The 19050-nt window shown below is 37.3% G+C and overlaps 2 protein-coding genes across 2 annotated transcripts in view; both read right to left on the bottom strand.

Annotated features, from left to right (window-relative positions):
* The window catches only part of LOC138027616 (protein PALS1-like), a 29067-nt gene extending 20394 nt beyond the window's left edge, over positions 1-8673 (bottom strand). Inside the window, exons 1-6 of the mRNA XM_068875168.1 lie at positions 8324-8673; positions 8107-8177; positions 7942-8017; positions 4064-4161; positions 1932-1965; positions 882-998 (exon numbers count right to left, since the gene is read on the bottom strand). Of these exons, the coding sequence (XP_068731269.1) occupies positions 882-998; positions 1932-1965; positions 4064-4161; positions 7942-8017; positions 8107-8177; positions 8324-8446 (519 nt within the window). The 5' untranslated portion in view covers positions 8447-8673. The remainder of the gene's footprint in view (positions 1-881; positions 999-1931; positions 1966-4063; positions 4162-7941; positions 8018-8106; positions 8178-8323) is intronic.
* A 1217-nt stretch (positions 8674-9890) lies between these two features.
* Positions 9891-18353, bottom strand: LOC138027618 (radial spoke head protein 9 homolog). Its single transcript, XM_068875170.1, has 6 exons — positions 18040-18353; positions 16228-16396; positions 13165-13294; positions 11454-11542; positions 11314-11374; positions 9891-10244 (listed from the first exon to the last, which is right to left on the bottom strand). The coding sequence occupies exons 1-6, from the start codon at positions 18264-18266 to the stop codon at positions 10084-10086; spliced, it is 837 nt and encodes a 278-aa protein (XP_068731271.1). The 5' UTR covers positions 18267-18353; the 3' UTR covers positions 9891-10083.
* Positions 18354-19050: the final 697 nt, after the last annotated feature.

Raw genomic sequence — 19050 nt, forward strand, 5'->3', positions numbered from 1 at the left:
TAGTCAAACCACTTTTATAACATACCCTAGGCTCGAAATTTTTAAAGATGCAACAAGATGTGAAAATTTAGGTGCAAGTTACATGTATAGTCGCAAATTAAATTGCCTCATTTGTAAAAGTAGGGACAATCATTGCGATGAAGTTGTACAAAAAAAAATAATTAGGAGCCCCTAATACTAAAAAAAACCGCTGAAAAATGGTGAACCGCTGAAAATGGTGATTGATCGAGGGCTTGGATCATGGTTCAACCACATTACAATTTTGGGCCATACATGTATCTCCAAATTGAAACAAAATATATTTTTAATCATTTTATTTATTTTAGCAAAAGTTTCAACAAAATGCCAAGTGCTAACCCTTTTACTTTACTGGTGAAAAGCTGGTCGAAAATTGGCGACTCCTACAGATCTCTTAATTGCAAAGGGAAAAAATTCAGACTGTACAGGTTGCATACAATTTCGAGTCCTAGTTTACCATACAGTGTAAGCATGTAAACATATTTGACAGGCCTAATTATGAGTTCTATAAATTGTTTAAATTTCCACATAATCCGGGGTAATTTCTGCATAATCAACGCATGTTTACACATAATATGGCTAACATTTTCCGTATAATCTTTAATTTTTTTTCCACATCCTACCAGAAGCCCAGTAATGAGAAGTCAATTTAACAAAAAATTATTCCATAATAAGCAAGCAAAGGTGACAATGATTACTGCAATCATCAAAAAAACCACAGGAACATTTAATGTATTTTTGTCTCTCTCAGTTATAGCAACATTGGCACAACAAAAGACAGTTAAAAGGTGATGAGCTGTCCCATATTCCTCTGGAGCCCTTGTTAAAAAAATAATGCTAATTGGCCTTGCAACTTTTAATACCTTGACTGTTATGGTGCCATCACTTTCACGCTGGAAGTTGCTGACATCCAGTCTTGGACCTTTGTAATAAGACATCCCTTGAACAGTACAACCAAGCCAGTAAAGAGTGCTGACAACCTGTGGCCAATAATAAAATTATGTCTGAGCCACTTACATGTATGTAGATATGAGTTATCCACATTATGAAATAAGGATTCAAGAGACTTAACTTAAAGACTAAGTATTTTTTTCTAGAGGATTAGGCTGGTCCCAATGGCTGTAGAGGCCTGCACTTCTCCCAGCATATCTTTCAAAATTTTGTTCCAGTTTTTTAACTAGTTTTCGACTCAGAATGATGGGTGAACTGAAACACGTCAGTTCAAGTTAATTTGAGAGCCCACCTCCTTGCTCTACGTTGGTCCATATATACCTGTGCAAAGTACATGGTTCATAGCAAAAAAAGTGTATACATAATCATTTATCTGAGAGGGAGTTGGCCGGTGCCTAGGGCTTATGAAATTATGGATGCTTCAAGAAGCACAAAAATTAAACCTCATTCGATAAGGTAGATATTCCAGAAATCAGTAACATTAATAGTGAACAATAATCATTGAATTAACAGAGTGGAGTTAATTTGAGTTAATTTACATGTAGGAGGACCCTTCTGTTAAGCACTTAAGGATGAAGAAGGAATCCTCAATAAATATTGTTATTAACAACAGTGAAGAAACTTACTTCAAAATGAAGCCAATTTGCTTCTCTTTAGCTGCTCAGAGGTACCAATAATTAACTTATCACCCTCCAGTTAACTACACTGAAGTCAGAACTTGCCAAAAGCACAAATCACTTGTGTGGTAAATACTTACAATGTATGTCATGTCTTCCAGAAATACAAATGTACAAGTATATAATTTGAGTGAAAACGTATTTTTTAAGGGAAAAAAAAACAATGATTGCATACCTGTATGTGATTATCATGTCATAAAAAAATAATTTATCACCACGGCACCCTACATCAACTTGATTTTCCCCAATTGAAAGATAATTTTAATTACTTGTATCTCTAATTACCTTCTGAATCACTTCATCTTCCGATTTATATTTTCTATGAAAAGAAAATCAAAAAGGGAAGATTATTTTATTATTTTTATTACTGCATGGCATCAGACAGGATGCGGCGATGTGGATCCGCATAATTCCCTAAAATCCACATCCTCCCCATAATTATGATATTTTCCGCATAAAACTGAAGAAATGCCTGATATTAGTGATAAAGCAGCTGCCGACCATCCTCACAAACAAAAAAACCAAAGAGATTGACTACTTTGAAACGCTCATTTTCCTGAACATTGAAGAAAACACGCCATTTCGTTCGCAAGAAAGTTCGTAGGAAGTTTCCACACATTTTTCGGCAAAGATCCTGGACTCTAGTTAAACCGTTTTCATAGCATATCCTAGGCTCGAAATTTTTAAAAAAGATGCAACAAGCTTTGAAAATTTGGCCGCAAGTTATAGTAGCAAAAAGTAGGGACACTCATTGCGATGAAGTTGTCATGAAGTTGTACAAAACAAAATACAAGCCCGCAATACGCAACCCGCTGAAAATGGTGAATGACTGAGGGAATGGATCGTGGTTCAACCACTTCACAATTTTGCTCCGTATCTCCAAACTGAAACAAAATTCATGACAAGAAGTTTCGGCAAAATGCCGATTACTAACACTTTTATTTTAATGGTGGAAGCTGGTCGCAAATTGCCGACTCGTCCGGATATCTTAATCGCAAAGGGAAAAATTCAGTCATAAATATTAAATGTGACCATATTGGTCGCAATTTCGACACCTGATTTACCATAAGCATGTAAATACATTGGATGGGCCTATAATTATTAGTTCTATAAATTATTTAAATTTCTGCATAATCCGGTGTCATTTCCGCATAATCAACGCATGTTTACGCATACATGTAATATGGCCAAAAATTTCTGCATAATCTTTAAATTTTTTTCGCATCCTATCAGAAGCCCTGTTACTGTTATAAAACATTCAAGAACAAACCCATTGCGGCAAGAAATATGTAGTGTAGTGCAATTATCCTCTGGACATACATGTACACTGTAACTTGTATCCTTCCTTTCAATACATTTAAATGCAATTTAAAGGAAACCTCCACTAAAACAAGAATACAACTTCAAAATATTTAACATAATGTTTACAATCAAAATTGTTCAAACGTTTTCTAATTGAATCGTTTGTATCCGAAATAAATGAATTTCAAAAACGCTTGTTTTGGTTTTCAAATTTCCTGGGTGCCGCCATCTTGAATACCGGTAATTTTGACGTGTTATGGTTGCTCTTTTGTATTTGCACAAAGAGCTTTTGTTTTAAGACAATAGGGCCACCATGACACATCACAATTGTTCAAGATGGCAGCGCCCGCGAAATTTAAAAACCAAAACAAGCATTTTTGAAATTCATTTATTTCAGATACAAACGATTCCATTGGAAAACGTTCGAACAATTTTGATTGAGAGCATTATGTTAACTATTTTAAAGATATATTCCTGTTTTAGTAGAGGTTCCCTTTAAAAGAGTTAACAACTAAGAGCGCCCTTAGTGGTTGGTTTGTAGGCATATGTGCAGTAGTTCCGTACATCGTAATAATTGTGGTATATGTTCTGGCAGTATGAGGAGTTTTTTCCTCAAGCGTGGTTCACGTGAGTTTAGTTTGGCATCCCCCCATTCCTCCCTTTTTTTTTTCCTTTTTTCCTCTGATAGTTCAGTGTGATGGGTGCCTGTTTTTTAAATTCCTGGTGTGGGGGATAATGGCTGGGTTGTGGCATTGTGCCAGCCATGCATGGGGGCGTTATTCTATCAAGGGGATAACTGCCGAAAGTGGAAGCCCCTGGATATCCCAGCCATCCAACCTCCACTAAGCGAGTTGTTAACCAGAATTACATGTATCTAAGCCACCTGTCCAATGTGACCTGAGTTTGATCTCAGTGTGGACCCAAGGTTATACACAAATATAGACTATGTTTTTTAAATTCTTTACTGTGAGGGGTCATTCTCCTGATGCTCTGCTTTTCGCCTCTAGTTGTCATCATCATCATCATCTCAGTCTTTGTTGTCAATGTCATCATCATCATTATTAGCCTTAACATCCTCTAGAAAACCCTAAAAACCAAGTTTTGATAAAACTTACATTACATTATCTTGTTCTTGTAGATCTTGTGGATCAAAAAGTTGCCAGGCACTTAGACCAAGATCTTCACAAACGTGTAAAAATGTCCTCAAGTTTATCTGAAACAATAAAGGAGGTGCTGTAAAGAATATCGTAATGTCTATTATTATTATTATTATTATTATTATCATCATTATCATTATCATTATTTCCATCTTCACAGGCTGATCTTTGCCAGTACAAAAACCTGACGAAACGGGTCATAAACTATGACCAAGGGTTCCACACGATCTCTTCTCCTTAGATTATATATCAAGCTCTATTCTCAGAATCCTTGCTGTTCCTAATAGTGCAGTCCTTTGTAGGAATGCTGTTTGGAGTGTAATGCCCAGTTTCCCAACCCAGTCGCCTAACTTTCTTTTTACTCCACCTGGGTGCCAACAATTATAGGCCTTACACATTCTCATAATTTCTCTCTTCAGGTCTTGGTATTTTTCAACCTTTTCACCCTCTTTTTCACTGAGTCTTGAATCTCCAGGAATAGCGATGTCAACAATAAAGCAGTTCTTGTCTTCCATATTGATGATAACAATGTCAGGCTTGGTGTGACATGGTCACGTTGGATACTGACATCCAACAAGATCTTGATTCTTTCATTCTCCACTGCACTCTCAGGTGTATGTATACTCATACCACTTTTCGCTCAACTCTAATCCATTATTTCTCACACAGTTTCCACTGGACCACCTTCGCAACATCGTCACGTCTTTGTTTGTATTTCTTCTGAGTTAACTTCTTACACCCCCTCAAACTATGATAGACATTCTCAACCTTCTCACCACACAATCTACACAATGATTCTCCTTATTCCCACCAAGAAAACTCCTAACATGGACAATAAACAGTTTGATTGCCCAATCACATTACTGCATTTCAAATGACGTCAAAGTGAAATGCCAATCGCTTTCCAGAAAGTTCCATGGAGAGATGACATTGTTTGCAACTGCATTCGCTAAGCCAATGAAAATTTGTGCTAGTTTGTTTTTATTCAATAAGCCAATTACATGTAAATGTTTTGCATTTTTGCTGACGTTCTGTTTTTACGTTTATTTTTCAAGGTCATATGAAAGTTGCTCTAAAACACGAAAATGCTATACATCTCAGTGTGGTGAAAACTCTTTCAAGGGAAGAGACTTGACTTCACACTTAAAAAAAAAACGAGATTCAGTTCAAAAGAGCTTAAACTATTCTACAAAGTAAGTATTCACAATGGAGAAAACCTTTTATCTCAGCCTGCTGATCACTTTCCAGTCAGGACACATCAACACATTTATTTTTTAGATACAACAAGCCTTTGCATGAAAATATAGGTTGTTCTGTTGCCATGGTAACCCACTATGCTACAATAATAAATGCATGTTGTTAACCAAAAAATGGTGTTTCAAATGGTACAACAACATTGTCATTATGTAAAAATGTATTGTTGAGTGAAGACAGTCTCATTAATTATTACTGTTGAAACTAGTTTGAGCCACCTTATTAACATTTGTTACTTATTAACATGAAACAATAAAGAGTATTTTTCTGTCAGCAGCAGGATTGTTTAAAAAAGTCAAACACTTTCACATTTTTGCCTAAAGGCCACTGGAAAGATCTTTGTGAAATTATGTAGCTTAACACTGTACCCATAGACTTGGGGTATAGTGCTAATAAATGTTAGAGATAAAATAAGCAATGTCAAAGGTGGCTTAATACAGGAAACCAATTCAAAACTTTACCAAGGGAGTATTTCCTGCATGACCTTAACCTAATATTCTAATGCAGCTTTGCAGTTCATTTAAGCCTAAACACTTCAGGTAAAGCTGGAACATGTTTCTTTGTATCAATATTGTTCTGGAGTCAACTGTTAAAGTTGTTAAGAAATGTACACAGCCTTGACTGAGTGGCACAAGCTAAAAAAGGGCATGTTGAGCTGTGAATCCCCAAGAGTAGGTATACATGGAAAATCAAGGTCACTTAATTAGTGCATACTTTAAGACAAAATACAACCCAACTTCAAATAATGCTGCCAGTTTTTGTGCGCATCTGTAATTGTTCACACGTTGAATGTACCTTTTTGTAAACTTCATTATTTAGACCAATGTTGCAGCCTCATTTCTCTCAAAATAAAAAATGATTGCTCAAGGGATTCTCCATATGCTCTGATAAAGAATGCAGTGTGCTTTCTCAAAGGATTCCATTAAAAAGACATGTAATAAATATTTTATGAGTTACAAGTTTTTTGACCAAGCACTACCATGTCTCTTCAACCACAGTGACACATGTATGTTATTCAAAAGAATTAAAGTGGAAAGTGGAAGCAACATACAATGTAGGCCATTACAGTATCGTTTACAAACTTGGTTGGTTGGAGGTTTCATTTATATTTCATACAACACAAAATTTTGTAGTATTAATGTAACAACAATTGACAAAAAACAGAAATAAGGAAATTATATCCAACAACTGTCTGCACAAGTTCCATGTGCACAAAAAGCTACCGAATGATAAAAGAGAAGCCTTAAATTAATTGCACTCTAATTTTTCCAAGCAATTCAATCATTACAGAGAATAACAACTGTTAATTGTCTCTAAGAGACAATTGGGTCTGATGTGAATTGAATATTTTAAATACGAAAAAGATTACACAATAATAATAACATTATTATATATAAAAACTAAGAATTAGTTTGGATTAACTTTTAAATGTAAGGAATTTAAGATCGAACAGCGTTGCATATTTTTTTAGAACACGCTTATTACACCAGATTATTTCGCAAGGTCAAGTGAATGCAACATGAAGATCGCCAAAATAATGATCGATTTAGGAAACAATTTAACTTTCAATATTTCGTGTTCCAAGTTCAAACAACGCAGGCGACATGACATACTTTGGAATTTTTAAACCGATTACGTGAATGCTGGTCAAGCACAACTCTTAATATATATCCCAATGAGATAAGTTTCAGAAGATCAGTGCATTTGGCGACACGCTACATGGAAAAGGTAACGAAAAGTTCAACTGAAAAAAAAAGATGAAGAATATAGCTTGGGAACACATTTTGATAAATATGGCAAGCATTACAGTTGATAAAAAGAGCTATAAAAAATCTTGCGGGGTCTATGTCAGTTGTTAACTAAAGACAAGTAATTTGAACGAAATAACGCGTTCAGACGACATCGGGTTTGTCAACAATCACGAATAAATGCTCTCCCCAAGACCATGCAGAGAATCGCAGTTGAATATTCCATGGAGCTCTTAAAGAAACAATTATCCAATAGCCATATGGAAACGAATTAAGAATTTAGCAATCTCTGGAATATTCTGGGTTTAAAATGACAGTTACATCCTCCTTTGCGATATAACAAGTTTCCGGTCTCAATCACAACACGTTAAGTTCATGCCAACAAGGTTATCGTTGGAAGGGTAGTTGCAACAAGATACACTGCACCTCGTTGCACCAAAACATAATTATTCCGACATAGAACATGAGATAAGCTAAATACATTGTTCAGGGTACAAATTACGCCTAATGTCCCTTAAAATTTAAGTTGCAATAATATCCTCAAGTCTAAGATTTGATAACACTGGGTCACGCATAAACCATCACATTCACTTCAAGAAAACAACAACAACCAGAAGAAATAAAAATAGAGCTATCGATCTCTAAATATTGCGTGAAATTTATAAACCTTAAGAAATATTACGCTTAAAAATCACACGCTTCGCTCAACAAAACACCCAGAAACCACACAATTAATAATGCTTTATACAGAGACATGCAACATGTGAAATGGACTTCGACGGAAATCAACAAAACGCAAATCACACGATCATAAATAGAAGTGCTTTTCAATACCTGGCATTCTTGAGGATTTGGGTCTTCGATAACATCCTGAATTATCTTTGAGTCTGGTTGTATTCGCTTCACGAGACTGTAAAAATACAGAACAAATATGCAAGCAGAGCTTGGTATGTGGGACGAGAACTAATCCACAAAGTGAGGCGATGGTTATAAACTTACTTGCACAAGAGAACCCCGTCTTGGAGAGATTCGATGAATCGTGACGAACGAAAGAGTCGTCCAGTTGCCTCCTAGATAAAGTTAAACACTTTGTTAGTAAATTTTAACCGTCGTTTGGAGGCGATAAGCCCTTGTTCGCCGCGCCGAAAAACCGTGCACTTTCGAAGGTGATGTTGGTAAACCGAGACCCAAAACGTCCAGTTTAGACCGTACATACCTCAATCCATTGTTGAATGATCTGTTGAGCCGTATCCGATTTCAACGAATTATCGAAAGGGTCTAGTTCATAGTCCACTAAATTTTCCCTGCTTGTCGTTTCGTAAGCTTTTTGGCGGACCATATCGCCGTATCAGAGAAGGCTCACATAATCTTGAAAGGAATATAACCTAACAAATAGGCAAGGACCTGGATTTTTTTGTTTTCAGGTGACATTCAAGATAATAGTGAATTTGTCGACATTTCCGACCGACATCAGTATAATCTGTCCACAATCGTAAAGCTGTGACATAGATCGAATACCTCACATATACTCTGCATCAGTTGTCTACTGTGGCAGCCATTGAGGAATTTGCAAGATGAACTCTCATTGGTCAAAAGACAATAGGCAGAGCGTAAACTGTTTATAGAATACTCCCACAATATTTGCATAATTATTGCATGACGATTCACGGCACCGCTAAACAACTCCTGTAAAGGCTGCTTTCCATTTGCAAATACGAAACTCTGCGTGAAAACAAATGATATTTGAAATCTGCTATGTGGTTGTAGCGTTCTTTTGCTAAAAACCGTAATTAGGTACGTAACAACTTAATATCCCTGTTGTCCCCGTTGCGAACTTATTCAACTGACGTTCTTTTTTGTATCCTGGCAAAAAATTATTATAATAATGTCGGAAGTATGGGGAGACATGAATCCTAAAGGAGGCACTGTATATTTGCCGACTGATCGAGGTCCGATATCTATTTTTGTTTACTATAACACCGAAAACTGGCAATACTGCAGGCTAAACCGCGATTTAAAAAATATTTTCTGCATTTGGTTGCATCGAAACTTAAGTGTGTTTCGTCGCTGATCACAAAACAAAACGTATACCCCAGGTTTCTGCCCGTAAACTAGCAGTCATAACGGAGAGATTGAGGGGCATGGGTCCGTAAACGAGATGATGTCATAAACTAATTTCTGATGTCATGTCAAAAGATAGAAACCCTCCTGCTCTTATTGCCCTAGTGGTGAGACAAAATGACGCATGTCACAACTTAAATGTTGAATGCAAAATGTGTGTGTACGTGGGGAGGAGGGAGGCTATATCATCCCCTTGATACATAGGTTTGTAACACATAGACAAAACAGAATCTGTCCTGATTGTAGATAGCTGGTAAACACCCTCATGGCAGTTCAAAAGTTGGAGAAATTGAAATTGTCACTTTCTTGATCCACAATTTCACAATTTCTATGTGATCCCGATCCCTATCCAGGAGGGGGGGGGGGGGGGCAGGGGTGTGGGCAACAACAAAATGACATGGTTCACAGGAATTTGGTAGTAAATATTACTATTTCATAACGATAATTATTATTTATATTTCAGGGTTATATTGTTTTATATATTAAGGTCATATTTGATAAAGATGGCTGATGGGTTTGAGCAAGATTTCATTTTCGCTATGTGTCATGAACCCATACATTAATTTTTGATTCCTCTAGCTTAATGACTTTCTTTTAAAATGAGATCGTCCCCTGGTTTGAAAATGGAAAGTGTCAATAAGTCCAACAATAGATCCAAAATGTTTTTGTTTACTTCAAGATTTCCACTATTTATTTTTTGCTTAAAAACAAAGAAACAAGTATTTAAACAATGCTCGTTGCAACTATAATTAAATTTATGAAAAAATCAAGAAATATCTGTCAAGTTTGAATATCATAAATACACTGTATGTTACAACAAAGTTTCAAAAGAAACTATTTTATTTTGAAAGGGACTCAAAGCATGAAAGGCAAATCCAGATTTTTGGTCCCAAGACCAAAATAAATGGAGCCATATTTTCTAGAATGTGGCACGTGATAAAACGTGAAGCCCAGCCAGTGAAGGCTTCGGAGCGTTACGAGGCCACTTCCTCTCTCGAACTGGATGCTCCATGAACCTGAAAGAAAGAGGAAAGGAAAGACACTTTTTAAAGTGTCTACAAAGTAGTCGTTCTGGCACTGGAGTGCTAATTGGGGGCACTGTAAACTGAAATTAGGCAAAATGTAAAATTTCCTTCTAATCGCCTTTGACACAAGGCATTGTTTGCGGAAAAGTTTTTGGGCCAGTTTGTTAAATGAAGTCTTACTTGACTGCAATTTTTGAAACACTCATTTTATCCCCAGAAGTTTCTAGGAGTTGCTTTAATTAGATGAACACTCTTCTTCTCTCCCCTGCCTTCTTGACACTGTTTTCCAAACTAAATAGCTTTTTGCGTAACAGAAATTGGCCAAAGTGAAATGTTTGGGAACATGGTTTTGTTGAGCACCTGAGCTGAATTATTTTTCAATAATCAACTGTTGAAGTTTCCTAGAACATGTGATCTTATGTAAAGCTATGTTCTTCATAATAATAAATTATCATCAAGTGAAGCTATGATCCTCGCAGTTATGAACACAATTTCCATTTCCATCTCATATATCATTTCATCGTTGATTCATTCCTCACGGGAACATTAGAACCCACATATGACCAGCTCCCAAGGTCAGTGGCTTCACAGCTCAGTTGGTTAGAGCGTCAAACCAGCATCGCGAGGTCATGGGTTCAAACACGGTTGAAGTCCTGAATTTTTCAGGCTTCTTTATGCAATAATATTGCAAAAATTGCATTTATAACTGCAAGGATCATAGCTTCACTTGATTTCATATCCGCAGTTCATATGTGATCCATTTCATATATCATTTCATCGTTAACAAATTATCATTAGGTTAAACCTCCCCACACTGTATGCCAAAAATGAAGTATGCACTCAGACATCCCTCAATCTGTTTTTGCCTGGAAGCCCTCATTTACTCACGATTTGTCCAAAAGATTGAAGGAAAGGGAGAAATACATGGCAAAGAGATGGTAATGGCCAGGCAGGGCCTTCTCCCCAAATTTTTGTTTAGGGAAATCTTTCTATTGTATATAAAACTAGAGTGTTAGGCCTTTAAAATAATGCCAGTCATTAACAACTCGGAGGTCCTTACCTCCCTTTGGAACATCAGTATCAATCGGATCAAGAAAATCAATAGCTTTATCCAGCTCAGCCTATTGAAAGATAAAAATATTACACAACTGTCCATAACATAGAAAGAATTGAAAGCAACTGCTGTAGAATGAATGTTACCTTTTGAAGAAGAGTCTTCTGTGTTAAAAGGAATGGTTCTCTGAAATGGAAATAGCTTGACAGTTTTCCTGAATCAGCCACAGAAAGACCTGGTAAAGTAATAAGAGACAGGACATTGTAAGAAGTCGATAATTTAAGGATTTAGATAAAGATGAAGAATTTTGTTATTCTTGATCTAGGAAATACTTCATCAGCTAACAGTAAATTGTCATCGGACCAGAAATTATTTTGTTACGTGATACTGATAAAACCTGTGAATGAAAGTGGGTTACTATTAACCATGATAGTAGAATGAAGGCCTCCTGGGAAGAAGGGAAAGACTTTACCTTACTCCTTCCTCACATGTGGCCTTTGCGTTACTCACAAATAGCCTGAATACAGCTCGGTGAAAAACTTTCCAATGTTGCTTGATGATTCAATGAACACCTCGAGAGGTGTAAGGCTATTACTGAATGTGGCATGCATCAAAGATACCTTATTCTAGACCCTATGCAAAAATGGCTGCCTTTAAATTATTCTTTTGTTCATATTCAAAATAGCCCAACTAACCTCGTTCGGGATAACAAATTCTTTAGAATTTTCGTCTCAAAAACAAGGTTAGTTGGGCTATTTTGAATATGAACAAAAGAATAATTTAAAGGCAGCCATTTTTGCAAAGGGTCTATTGGAAATTAACACTCCATGAAATAAATGCAAATCATTAACATTTGCGTTAGGTACCGGTAATTTAACTAATTATGTTGAGTGTTATTTTCTGTGATGTTAATTAATAAGTGCAGCATTAATTTTGCACTCTTAATTTCCATTATTTTAACTGAGGTGGCTAGGCCACGAGCATCGAATGGAAGATGGGCGAATCCCCAAGGACATACTGTATGGTGAGCTGGAATCTGGGTCGAGGCCTGTTGGCAGACCTAATCTGCGCTTCAAGGAATGTCTGTAAGAGAGACATGCTTGCCACTGGTCTGCCATCAGGCAACTGGGAGACATATGCTGCAGATCGTGGCGAATGGAAGTATGTGTGCAGTGGGGTACTCCAGGTAGGAGAAACATTAGGCTGAAAGCTGAAGCCAACGAAAGAAGAGCAAAGAGAAAAGTAGCAGCGAAGAAAACAGCATCAGCACCAGCAGCATCTGACTATATCTGTGGTAGATGCAGCCGTGTCTGCTGTTCTAGAATTGGACTTTCAAGTCATGAAAGGAAATGTTGGTCACAAGTGTGCTAAGTCATGGACATAATCCAACAACTGCCTACTACCTACTACTAATTTCCATTATTTTAACCCTAATTTTGAAACCTTTCCACACCTGAAAAACAATAAATTAAGATACAAATTTTCTTTCTTTCTGTTAACCCCTGCATTAATTACAATTTTGAGGACTGTTTTGTTGACCAGGACTCAGTTTTGGTTAAGTAGTTTTTTTTTTTTTGCATCCAGTGTTGAATAAATCTGTTCCAGTGGTCACTACTAACTGTCTTACATTTAATCGCAATAATTTCCTTTATCATGAAATTAACCTCCTCCTTCGTGTTAACTTTCTTTATTCGAAAGTTGTTTTATATTAAATTCATGTTTAACTTAATTTCCAATACCTTCATTTCACAGAGAATAATTTCCTATAATAAGGTACTGGTAGTTCTTTATGAAGGAACCAGGTCTAAAGCAGCTTAAAAAGTATTGACTAAATAAGTATTACTTAGGTAATTTTACCTTCAAAACTTCTGTTCACTTCTACAGTACCAAGAGCTGTCCGAAAGTATGCACCTCTGGGAACTATTCTGACATCATAATCTATGGCTTCAATGGTTGTTGCCAACCTGTCCTCTTCTTTTACAATAACCTACCATTAAAATGAAATGTCAAAATATTGTAGAAGACTAATTTAACAAAGCAGCAAGGGCCTAGGGCCGGTTGCTCGAAGTCTGGTTAGCGCTAACCATTGGTTAAGAGGTATCGAAACCTATAAGTTTCCATGTTATTTAACGCTGGTTAGCGCTAACCATGCCTCGAGCAACCCGGGCCTGGAGTGGAACTTCTAAAATCACATTATATTTTGTCCCCTTTAACCCACTGACTACTTGGAGTGAGACTATACATTTTACTATGTCTAACTCCAAACAATTTTACTTGTCAATTGGAGGACTAATTCAGGAGTCAATGGGTTAAAATAATAATATGCTCAAGAATATAACATTTATTACTGGGTTGCCTTATAAGGCAAACCCAGTCGAGGTCTTCGTTTAGTTTGTTTGTTTTCTTTTTTTTTTTTTTTTTTTTTTTTTCCGTGTCGGTAAAAGTCTTGCCGGTCACTCCCCTGGTAAGTGGTGTCTTTGTGTATAGAGCCTTCTGCGCGTATTTTCTTAGGATCGAGAGGGTGGTGGAACTGCGTAGATTTCTCTGGTGGACACAGTAGAATCATTAACTTAGCCTGTAATGGCGTCGAAAGTCATGCAACGCGAATGGCGTTTTAGTGGATCCTTAAACAAAATATACCCTTATGGAGCTCAATAATGGAAAGTCAGTTGGATAAACTAGGCATGAATCTCAAAAGCGACGAGTACTGGACTTCGACAACAATCTATCGCCCGTCGAGACGAAATCAAAGTGAGCAGTATTTACCTGAAGTACATGGTAATTTGACACAATTGAGTTTCTTGTCTTCACGCACGCAATCAAATAGGAAGAGGTTTTCGCCTCTAAGAGCAAATATGTTGTTTGTTTCAATAAACTTTTCGCTGGAAACGGATTCTGTGGTATTTTCTGCCTTTGTGAATTATAATATCATGTTTTGTATTGAATTTTCGAGCTTAAGGTTCAAATGTGATATGGGAGAAGTTTTTTAGTATTGCTCTGTAAGCAGGAAGGGTTCACAGGCCTGTCGGAAGCGTGCTTGAGTTACAACAAAATGACGCCCAAAATCAGTGAAAACTTGTGACGCAGATGAATAATTAAGTAGCTGCTATTTCCAGAATGTTGGAATTACCTGGTGATAAATAACGTCGTACGCGTCTTGGAGAGTAAAATTAATTTTGACTTTGCATAAACAAGAGTTGGGCGATTGTGATCTTTGTTTTGACTTCGCTCCTTTCATTGTCAAACTTTATAACACTTGACAGAAAAAGAAACTTACAAAAACCCGGTATCTTGCCATCATTTGACACAGATGCTTCACTGTTTGGCGAGTAAACATGCCGCGGAAACTTAATCACGGCGCCCGCTGAATTCCGGCCATGTCACTTTCGATTTTGCAATTTACTTGAACGTAGCAAAAATCTCCCAAAATGTTTGTCGTTGATCGTAACTTTGTATATTCTATAGATCGTTTTCACGTGACGTCATCACCTTCCAAAATCTAAAACTAAAGATCCACCAAAGTTTTTATCCTCATCAGGCATAAGAGGCGGCATATCTACATCTGTTGACAATTTCACAGCTCAATAGCGTGCTTCGTTTGGAAACCAGAGCATTTTGAATTTCAGGATTATGTAGGTGCGTGACACAAAGCTACGATCAAGTTTGTTGAAAAATATATACTTATCTCATGATTTTGAGCCCTTTTAGAAGTTAGAGCATTAGGAAAAGTGCTTATGTAAATGCTTGTTTTTTCAGTAGTGATAATCAGTCGCCTAGATAGCCAAAGTCAGTTCCAGATGTTTACACTATTTTCCGGCCTGCGAAACATTTCGACGAATATCTGAAGTTTGGGGAAACGCAGAGGCCTAAAACTTGGACAAGTGTCTTATTTCTTTATCTGCTATAAGATAACAATTTCTTAGCGTTTTGCACTGGATAGTTTTTGATTTATTTTTTTATTGCGTGACAGTGAAAACGATCTATATTCAAGGTTCAAAATTAATGTTGTTTTCATGTCGTAAATATTTATTCTCGATCGACCGTCCGGGAAACTTCCTTCTGCTCTTTCTGAAAACTGTGTATCAATATTTAGTTGCTTTTTCATCAATATTTGTTTTGCATAAAGCACGCTAACAGAATCTGTACCTTGCTGAGTTCGCATTTGTTAGCGTTAATAGTATTTTCGGTCAGATGTTTCTGTTTTTTTTGAGGGGTTTATTGTTTTGGTCTCCCATCCCAACACTAACCCCGCGAAACAGGGCTTGACTTCAGTGAAGTTTAGTATTACAAAGTTTTCGGATGCTCATAGGGCACATTTGTGGTGAAAAGAAGTTGTGAGGGAACTTGAAAATTATCAACATGTCAGCCCAGAAGCCAATGTTTCTCGCTTCTCTTTTATTTGTTATTCTTCAGAGACTGGAATGCTGTATTTCAATACCACACAATTCAGTGCCTTCTGATTTTCTGTAGCACGTACCACAGGCAAGCCAGTGTATGCTTCACAGAAGCATCTAGTTATACAGCAGGCTCTGTAACAGAGAGGCACATTATACATGTACTTTGAGGTTCCATGGCAAGATTAATACACATTGGGGCCTGTCAATGCAAGTCTTTAGGCTCTATGACTATGAATACATGCATTTCCTATGCAAAGCTCAAACATGCCTTAGCTACCACCAGCATCACTACTTTAGAGAATAACAAAATTTCCCAAGATCATTCTTTTGCACCGGGCAGGTTTGTGACAAATCTTTGCAAAGTGCTTTTAGCTTCTGAAAACCTAACCAGATTTGAAGAACTCATTGAATTACAGAAATGTGAGATAAATTATTACGAGGTTCATACATACAGCCCTTCAATCATATTACCTATGATAACCTAGATTTAATATTATTCATATTAATTAGAAACAAAACTTACAATGTTTTCTTCCTCTCCACCATCTCCATCTTGGTTCTCCCCTTTCTTCATCTCTGTGTGTTCATATTCATACGAAGGATCCCCAGTAAACCGCCCCTTCACAAATGAGCAGTTGTGCCGCATACTCTCTGTCACTACTGGCAATAATCCCCAGTGTACACAATCTTGACTATACAAAAACAAAAAGGAAATGACTGTGGGAACTGTTGCTCACAACAGTAGAAGGTTCTCCCTGCCGCTACACCTAGGAAGCCCTTGAGGAAGGGTATTCACAATAAAAATGAGGCAGACAACACTTTTCTTTCCTAGAGTGCACATCAGAGATTTTGGTCTCCCTTCGGAAGTTTGAATAATGAGCTAAAAGCTATTTATTACTAATACTAACTATAATTTTGAACAAATAGACTTACAGTGGAAACTGTGAAAAATAACCTACTGGTAAAATAACTATCCTTAAAATCATCACAGGTTTCACTTGTCAGCTATAAGGGAAAAGGCAAGGAACTTTATTTAAGCGTCTAGTCATTCCAGTGCTGGAGCGCTAATTGGGGACACTGTAAACTGAAATTAACAATTAACACAAAGTCAAATGTTAGTTTTTGAGGAGAGGGGAAACCGGAGTACCTGGAGAAAACCTCTCAGTGCAGAGTAGAGAACCAACAAACTCAACCCACAATGTCACCAAGTCTGGGAATCAAACCCGGGCCACATTGGTGGGTGGTGAGTGCTCTCACCACTGCGTCATCCCAATTTAGATGGTAAGAGTTTTGGTCATAACGTTTGGGCATGCGCCCACAATGCTTTAACACTATACCTTACGAAATGACGTACTGCTAGTTGCAAGCATTTTTAAAGTGCCCCTGTGACCAAAAAATCAATTCATATTTTTCTTTGGATTTCAAAACTATGTTAACAAAACACTAAATGACCCACGTTTTAAGCCTTGATTTCAAAAAGACACCTCTTTATTTTAACTGTAATTTTCCTATTTAATGATCCGCCATTACTAACCATGTTCTTGAGAGAGCTGGATCGAGGAGAAAATGACGTCAAAGGCTCACTAGTTTAAGAATGCAATACGTGTGTACGCCGCAGAATTAATATGCAGCATGGGGGTTTTGGGCTTTCAGACTTTTAAACTCACGCTTTGCATATATAATAAGCTGCGTTCACACGCTGAAATTTTAAGCTAGTGAGCCTCTGACGTCACTTTTCCCTGGATCCAACCGTCTGAGGTCCAATCGGTCAGTTTTGAACGTGAGTAATGGCGGACCGTCAAATCCAAAAATTACACTCAAAAGTAAACGGCCTTTGGATAAAAATCAAAGCTCAAAAATTTGCCAGTCAGGTGTTAAGCAAACACTTTCAAAATCTGAAGGAAAAAAGGAAGTGGTTTTTTTTTATCACAGGGGCACTTTAAAGTCCTGGGAAACGATCATTCAGTCTTAATTTCTCTTTTGGGATCAAAAGCCCTTAATTAAGCCAATTCCAGACTGGACTCTCGTAATTTAATAATTTGTAGTCTGGCATGATGCACTGAGGATGTACGTGTAAATTATTGTGGAAATTGCACGTGCTCAAAATAGAAAACTCGTGCACTGTAATCATTTTAACTGAAGGTCTCTCCTGAGGATCCCTATCAATTAAAATATTGCACTGCACAGTTATCTGTTTAGTATAAGTGCAAGTTTAATAATTAAAATTAAGCTTAATAATTTAATATTCAGTTAACAAACTGGCCATGCAAGAAAGTAGTAACGTGAATCCTAGCTGGCCAAGCGCCAAGATGTCACAAGCTACCTTGCAGTTTACCTGTAGAGTGTTTTTCTGTCCTTCAACTCGTCTTTCCCTACTCCCTGTGCAATGAAGTAGTTGCTCTTTACTCCAAGAATCTTGCCCCAAAATTTTACTCCTCGAAACTTGTAATTGCTTTTCAAAATCACCAACGAAGACTGCAAAGCTGCCTTCTGTTCCGTACTCAAAACAACACCACTACTGCCCACATAGTCGATTGCCATGTTAAGACCTTCTGCTTCCATATTTTCAATGGAAAATAATCGATTGACAAGACAGAGGCCTTCACAGATCTTCGTTTTCTTCCTCTACTGTATGTGATTTTGTTACCAGTGCGATGTTGTCATGGCAATTTTGATTGAATCCGCTGGCCTATAGCCTATGCCCGCACAACTCTAGGCGCCAGTCAAGTCGAGGGAGAGTCGGTCTTGAATGGAACGAAAACAAATGCCTCTGCAGTGGTTCATCTGAGGAGAGGGATATTGAACGCACAGTCAGAGAATGGAGGAGTTAGTGAGAATTAGACTAAGGTTAGAAAATTTGGCTTTTCACGGCTAATGGCTATTTTTTCCCGTCACGGTTAACTTACATGAAAAACAAAGAAACGTCCCTCGTTGAAAATGAAAGTCTTATTTTTTTTCTTTTTGGGGTTCTCTGTGTTAGTTAGTAGGGTGTTAGTACACCTTGAAAAGAATAAGTCATTGGTCATCAGAATGCGACTTACATTTTTGTCAAGATCTCCAACTGGGGGCAAGAGAGGATGAGGTAAGAGAACGGATCCCTCATACACGTGCCAATGATAGTTTTTTTTTTTAAATCTAATCTTAGGTACGCAGCTATTTTTAGAGAGGCACCTGATTGACCAGTTGTAATGACGTAATGACATTTTAAATATCCATGGCGTTGGGAACGAGAAATCAAAATAGCTTGGCGAAACCAAACACTCTGATGGGCATGGGGGTCCGTTCTCTTACCTCATCCTCTCTTGCTGGGGGTTATTTGGGACTTGTTTTGTCTTGTCAGAGAAGC

The sequence above is a fragment of the Montipora capricornis genome, chromosome 12 (assembly GCF_036669925.1).
Source record: "Montipora capricornis isolate CH-2021 chromosome 12, ASM3666992v2, whole genome shotgun sequence".
NCBI classification, from domain to species: Eukaryota; Metazoa; Cnidaria; class Anthozoa; order Scleractinia; family Acroporidae; genus Montipora; species Montipora capricornis.